Source organism: Alexandromys fortis, unplaced genomic scaffold (assembly GCF_014885135.2).
Source record: "Alexandromys fortis isolate MF-2015 unplaced genomic scaffold, M_Fortis_MF-2015_v1.1 scaffold_78, whole genome shotgun sequence".
In the NCBI taxonomy this organism is placed as follows: Eukaryota; Metazoa; Chordata; class Mammalia; order Rodentia; family Cricetidae; genus Alexandromys; species Alexandromys fortis.
This window is the reverse complement of record NW_026067977.1, coordinates 3,854,205-3,861,791: the sequence shown is the minus strand read 5'-3', so window position 1 is coordinate 3,861,791 and position 7,587 is coordinate 3,854,205. Positions and strand designations below refer to the sequence as shown.

General features: G+C 33.3%; 1 protein-coding gene across 1 annotated transcript in view; it reads left to right on the top strand.

The window, feature by feature from the left end:
* The window catches only part of Sycp1 (synaptonemal complex protein 1), an 82,852-nt gene extending 76,495 nt beyond the window's left edge, over positions 1-6,357 (top strand). Inside the window, exons 25-28 of the mRNA XM_050157530.1 lie at positions 427-606; positions 3,690-3,833; positions 6,038-6,124; positions 6,220-6,357. Of these exons, the coding sequence (XP_050013487.1) occupies positions 427-606; positions 3,690-3,833; positions 6,038-6,124; positions 6,220-6,357 (549 nt within the window). The remainder of the gene's footprint in view (positions 1-426; positions 607-3,689; positions 3,834-6,037; positions 6,125-6,219) is intronic.
* The last annotated feature ends 1,230 nt before the right edge of the window (positions 6,358-7,587 follow it).

The following is a 7,587-nucleotide window of genomic DNA, read 5'->3' as shown; positions in this document are numbered from 1 at the left end:
ATATATACAATGTATATGGAAAGAAATTACTACATGAATTGCTAAGGGAAGCTGCATACAAAGACAGAGTTGAGAAAATCATTGGGTTGAAATAATGCCAAAGGGGAGGGGAGAGGCAGAGAGGGAAGCAGAGAAAAATGTAGAGCTCAGTAAAAATCAATAATAAAAAAAGAAATAATGCCAAAGTATTTATTTGAGAGTAAATTTGTAACATATTTACTCTCAAAATTGGAGCAAATGCCCATTTTTTTCAGTTTTTTTCTTTCCCTGAAAATTCCTTGTTGGCATTTTTTCCTTCCTTTACGAGAGGAATGAGACTGCAAAACTAAAGTACTTTGGAGTTTGAGACCAACATGGGCTTCAGAATGACACATTATTTAAAAAAAAAAAGACTAATATGGTTTTATTCACTTTTGTCCAATGTAGAAAATACAGACATCTTTATCAGAGTCACCTGAAACCACCTGTCAGAAATTTGATTCTAAAGCAACTCCTTCACAAAAAATATCTCGGATTTCCTCATCAATGGATAGTGGCAAATGCAAAGATAACAGAGATTGTTTTCGGACATCTGCCAAAAACATTTTATCTACAACACTTGTAAAGGTTGGTTGATAAATTTCCAAGATAACAGTAATTTTTTAATAGAAAAAATTTTGGTATGATATGTCATAGATTGTACATACATAAAACTAATTTTTCTTTTGCAAAGACTTTTTTTTGTGGCATAAGTATGAAATGGTTTCATTTTTTAAATCTTTTATTTTCTCATTTGTCCAAATTTAATGGTATCTTGGGCAGATTCCATAACTTGTTGCTTATTTACCAATGCAAAGTCTTGCATGTGCAAGGTCTGGTTCTGCTTAGATGCTTTATAGGATTGTTATAGTTACCATCTGCATTGCTATTTGTTCTACATCATTTTTCTGTCTTTTATTTAACAGTCATCTTGGAGTAATTGTCATGAGCAAGATGATGCAATTTTAACTGCCTTCTACATGTTTATTTATTTTGGTTTTATGGGACAGGGTCTCTTTTGTAGTCTTGGCTATCCTCAAGCTTTCTCTGTAGACTAACTGGCCTTGAACTCACTGAGATTCTCCCGCCTCCGTCTCTGTAGTGCTGGCATTAAAAGCACGTGCCGCCACACCCGGCTCACATATTTATTCTGCAGGGAACTCATATAATCTTGCCACTCTGTGTAGTTGCAGAATTTCATTCTGATAAACCCCTCTTTTATATGCTATTCAACTCTTAAGTTTCCTTTCCTTTACTCAGCCAGGCACAAGGATAGCAAGATACATTTGTTACCTAAGTTCATGACTTCACAGAGAATGAGATAATCCTCTCCCACTGTTGAAGACTAGTCTTTACAGGGACACTTCTTTTGCAAGTAGAGGTGAAAAGTATCTGAACCTGTTTCCACTCTTTTTAATTGAAAATTTGTGTCTTATTTTCTTCATTTCCTTGAAATATATCAGAGAAATACATCATAGGGTTAGTTTGTTCACTTTTAAATAAGACTCAGAGATGGATTTGGCCTCAAATAATTTTCATATTCTTTATGATAGATATGAATTTTGTGTTCTTGTTGACCATTTCAGAAAGAAAAAAATTCTCATTCATAAACTGATAAATACACACAAATATTATTCAGCTTATGAAAATTAGTCAACTTTAGTTCTAGTATTCTTTTCTTTTTGTTTTTTGAGACAGGGTTTCTCTGTAGCTTTGGAGCCTTGCCTGTAACTAGCTCTTGTAGACCAGGCTGGCCTCAAACTCACAGAGATTTGCCTGCCTCTGCCTCCTGAGTTCTGGGATTAAAGGTGTGTGCCACCACCACCTAGCTCCTCTAGTATTGTAATTATTTTGATAGCCATTGAGGAACGCTGACTACTGACTTGATTTTCCTCGTTTGTGTATCCTGCGCTTTTTTTTTTTTTTTTTTTTTTTACAGCTCAGGCCTATCTACCAAGGGTGGTACTGCCCCAAGCAGACTGAGCTTTCTCACATCAATCAATAAATTGCTGCATAGACTTGCCTATAGTCCAGTCTAATGGAGGCATTTTCTCAACTGAGGCACCCTTTCTCTAGACGACTCTCCTTTTCTCAAGTTGACAACTAACCAGCCAGCATGACTATATAGCTTTAAAAATCCTTCATATCGTTCATAACCACATTGTTTAAAATGTGAAACAATATTAAAGAGAAAAACTTCACTTTCAAAACTTAATTGAAATATTTCTAAGAAAAAATTACAGATCTTCATTATTCAAAAAAGCTCTAATCACTAGTCTTTCTTCCAAGATCAGTTACTAATCTCAATTCCTTATGTAGCAATACTCTTTTTATCTGGATTTCTTTTATTAAATATTATGTTTATTAGGTTTATCTATGTTGTAGCTTAAAATTATAGACAATTTTTACTTATATATATAATCTAGTGTGTGATTGTGTTACAATCTTTTGATCAGTTGTGTTATTAGTGGATATTTGGATAGTTTTCAGGCTAAACTTTTATGAAAAGTATTGTTATAGAAATTCTAGTACTTGACATACACACTTTAGGTATGTATGTACAAAGGAATGAAATTGCCAAATTTTAGAGATATATGTATTTTAGTATATACTGCCACTCATTTTTTAGTAATTAAATGAATTTAAAGAATTTGTATTATACTTAGTGTCAATGAATATTCTTTTTTTTCTTAAAGATTTTATTTATTATGTATACAGTATTCTGTTTGCATGTGTGTCTGCAGGCCAGAAGAGGGTGCCAGATCCCATTATAGATGGTTGTGAGCCACCATGTGGTTGCTGGGAATTGAACTTAGGACATTTGGAAGAGCAGGCAATGCTCTTAACCTCTGAGCCATCCCTCCCCCTCCCTCAATCAAGTCCCCCTCCCTCGTCAGCTCAAAGAGCAATCAGGGTTCCCTGCCCTGTGGGAAGTCCAAGGACCACCCACCTCCATCCTGGCAACTTTTGAACTCTCAGTAAATCATTTTGTCAGAAGATTAACTTTTAGAACTTTAAGAACATTATTTACACTAATGATTGTTTTCACGGGAAAAAAAAAGTTATTGCTGATGACCTCTACTGGAACCTCTCTCTGTCATATACTGTTGGAGCCTGCTCCAACAAAGTCAGCCAGGGTATCTGGAAGGGGGCTTGGAGGCTAAAGAAATGTTAGATTGAGAGAATTGAGGCAGAAAACACAGGATAGATCTATGTTACTAGCTTACTGTGGATGGCCCCGAGTTTATTTCAAAGCCTGCTTATATACAAAAGCAGAACAAAGTACAGCACAGTCAGTATCTAACCAAAAGACCATTCCTATCCTTTAGAAAGCAGGAATCCTTTAGGAAGAATATCCTATTTCTATCTAGATGTGCCCTTGGCTGGCATACTTCAGCCTGTATCTTAGTCGATAATGTGTTCTTTTTTATGGGCGAAAATGCTCTTTCCCATGGATTTAATCAACTTTTTTTTTACAGCCCTCAAGGATAAACAGAGCAGACAAGCTTGAACACAAGTGACTTTTAAGCCAGAACGTATTCCAGATGGAAATGGAGTCACTGTGGGCTACCACAATATACTCTACATGACATATAAGAAACCCCTTGAGGGGATAATAGGTGTATTCTACCACATTCAACACTTATTTATGATTTTTTGTTTTTGCACAGGAGTATACAGTGAAGACACCAACTAAAATAAAAACATTTCAAAGAGAAAACAAGTATATACCCACTGGAGGAAGTAATAAAAAGAGAAAAGCAGTCTTTGAATTTGATGTTAATTCAGACAGTTCGGAAACTACTGATCTCTTGGTAAAAATGTTATGAATAACCAGCATTTTTACTTTTTACTTGTTCATATCATTTTATTTTTTACTTGCTCATATCATTGTGGTATCCTTGATATAAATGTATATAGCATTGTGATAATGAAATAGAACAAAATTGTCACAATACAGAGTCATATGTTTTCATATCATTTGATAGAAATTAAGGTTCAAACGATTTCCTTCTAAATTTCCAAAAACATTATACTTAAAAAAAAAAACACCATTTCACATACTTGACGTATGAGATGACTAGTGATTGTCTTGTTTTTCAGAAAAATACTATGAAGTTTTCCTTCATTTGAAAACATAAAAGTGGGATTAATATTTTAATAGTTCCACAGGCATATCTATTAATAAGGGTCTTATCTTTTTTCATATTTGTTGCTTCATTTTATAGCACTACTGATTGACATTTATATATATTGATTGACAGCTCTAACATCTGTTACTCCTAAGGAGAAATGTAATGTTAGCATGTTTAAGGAAGCTACTTCCCCTACTGCTTTATAGGAATGTTTACTTCAATATACACACACCAAAACTTTCTTAAAGGATAATAAAGCTTAAATAGTTAAACGTAGAATAATTTAAGAGTACTATACTAAATTGAACAACAAACCTTATTTATCATTAATGACAAAATTCTACTTAAAGTCAGTTGTTCCATTTCATTTTTTTTCCTTTCCCTTTTATCCTTTCTTTTTTATTTCTTTTTTGAGACAGGATCTCTCTACATAGTCTTAGCTCTATTAGCTGTCCTGGAACTCACTGTGTAGATCAAGCTGGCCTTGAGCCACCTGCCTCTGCCTCCCTGTTTCATTATTACCACTTAAAACTATAAGATTTTTTTTTTCGAGACAGGGTTTCTCTGTGGCTTTGGAGACTGTCCTGGAACTAGCTCTTGTAGACCAAGCTGACCTCAAACTCACAGAGATCAGCCTGCCTCTGCCTCCCAAGTGCTGGGATTGAAGCCGTGCGCCGCCACTGCCTGGCAAAATTATATGATATTTAAAGCTTTTTATTACTTAGGAGCCTCTAATTTGTTGTATTGAAATACTGATTAGTTGAATGTTAGAATCCTGTTATTAAACTTAACACATGGAGTCCCTACTACAGAATCCCATAGATAATGATTAACATAAAACATCTCAATAAGTAAAGTGTAAACTAGGGCCTATTTAAAATGTTTTCCATAGATTAGCTGAATTATTTATTATAACAATTTGATTCTATAAAAGCATAGAAGCCAGACGGTGGTTGTGCATGCATGCCGTTAAACCATGTCTTGAAAAACCAAAAAAAAAAAAAAAAAAAGAAATACTATAGAGAATATTGTCGTTTTCTTTTTACGGTTGAGGAAACTAAGCTGAACAAAGATCATATGGTAAGGCATGAAATCAGAACTTGAATATAGATTGGTACAATAGCTGTGGAAGTCATTGTATATAATAGCTTCCAGAGGAAAATGCAGTCCAGATACATACAGATGTAATAAGAATGTCTAGAAATGGCCTGGATTTGGAGGTAAACATTCCAATGTTTTAATCTATGCTGTATTTCTAGCAGAGTGATCTCGGTCCATTTCTTAGTTACTGTGATACTCAAAATAACTTTATTTCATTTTGATTTTTTAAAAGAAGAATTGTATGGGTAAGGTTATAGCTCAGTGGTAGTATTTGTCTAGTACTGATCCTCTGGCTTTAATCCCCAGCATTGCAAAACTATGCAAAATTAAAATAAAATTATTTTGCATGATCTTGAGAACATTGTAAAGTACGATATACCAGAAACCTCTCTTATGCAACAATTATGCTGGCAGATATGAAATGAAATAATTGTTTTGGAATTCTAGAATCTTACTTCAATTCTTATGTTTTCCAATGGAAATATTGACTGGTAATTGTTTTTCCGTCAAGTTCAGCCTTAAATGGTAGTGTCTAATGTTATATCCCAACCAACCCACAGACCTGTAGCAGACTTGTATTTCCTGCATAGCTTTCTAGAGTTTTGTGCATAATTAAGTACTTTACTTTCAAATCTCAGAGTGCAAGTGTTAAAAGCCCTATTTTCCTTTTTTCCTCTTTCTCTCTCTTGCTCTACTTTTCATTCTCCTTATAGGTGATATATTGACCAAATTTTAATAACATAATATTGATGATAACTGTATTTTTGTATTTTTCTTTCAAGAGCATGGTTTCAGAAGAAGAGACATCAAACATATTTTACAATAATAATTCACCAAATACTCATGTATGTGTCAAAACACCAAAACAGGTAGCCTTTAAATTTTATTTCAGAAAGGAAAATTTAAAAACTGACTTCCTTTTTAAAAAATATTAAGATACTGTTTGACTTTATTTTATATTTAGACTCCTTTATCTCTATCAACTCCTGTGTCTTCTGTGAAGTTTGAAGGTGTGAGAAAAACGAGAGAGGACCGTTGGGCAACAATTGCTAAAGTTGATAGGAAAAGAAGACTAAAGGAAGCAGAAAAGTTATTTGCTTAATTTCAGGAAATCAATGTTGATTATAGAGACTAATAATATAAATGGTTAAGTTTATTATTATTTCCCAGAGAACCAACCTTTACCCAGGAACTTAGACTTTAAAATTACTTTGCATAAATAATATACGTTCATGTTATCTTCATATTTTTGGCCTAAATGTAAAATAAGTTTATATTATCTGAATTTTTAAATTATATTCAGATAATTACATTTTGTTGCTTTTACTTGTAATGGATATTAAAGTTCCAAGTTTTTTAACTAGAGCTTTTGACTGTTATAAATGCATTATTGAGATTTATAATTTATTCTTTACTATTAAAATATTTTGTATGCAAATAAATATTTATCATTGAGTTTTTGATGGTCTTTGATGATATAATTTGAGAGAAGGGAATGATAAATTATATTAAATAATGTTTCTCAAAGATAAAATGAAATTGATAAGTGATTATTGGTAGTTTTTCCAGTAATTTCAGTGATTGGAAGAATTTGAGGAGAGGGTGATAGAAAAATGGAGGCAACTTTTGCTATTAAGTGTAAAAAACTCAAGAGGTCCCACTTTAAAGGAAGAAGATAAGGGGTAGTTACTAGAGAGGGACATGGGTTAACAAACGCAAGCATTTCTATAGAATGTTTTACAATATGCAAGATGGGTAGAATTTATTGGGTAAATAAAGTGTTTAACATTGGGAAGAATTAACATTTCTACAATAGTAACAGGTAAGAGGAAGTAATGTATGACACAAAGTGATGGTAAATGAATAGAATTTTGTAGGATTTTTGGTTTTACATCTTGTTTCTGTAATGATTGTCCTGGTTAGTTTTTTTGCCTAATTGACACAAGCTAGAGGCATCTGGGAAAAGGAATATCAACTGAGAGAGTGCTTCCATTAAATTGCTTGTAGGCAAGTCTGTGGGTTATTTTCTTCTTTTTTTTTTTTAAGCAGGTGGTGTGTGTTCATTTATTTATTTATTTATTATGTGTACAATATTCTGTGTATATATTTATTCATTATGTAAACAATATTTTGTCTGCATGTATGCCTGCAGGCCAGAAGAGGGCATCAGACCTCATTACAGATGGTTGTGAGCCACCATGTGGTTGCTGGGAATTGAACTCAGGACCTTTGGAAGAGCAGGCAACGTTCTTAACCTCTCTGAGCCATCTGTCCAGCCCCGGGTATTTTCTTTTTTTTTTTTAAAGTTTTTTTTTTTTTTTTTTTTTGTCTT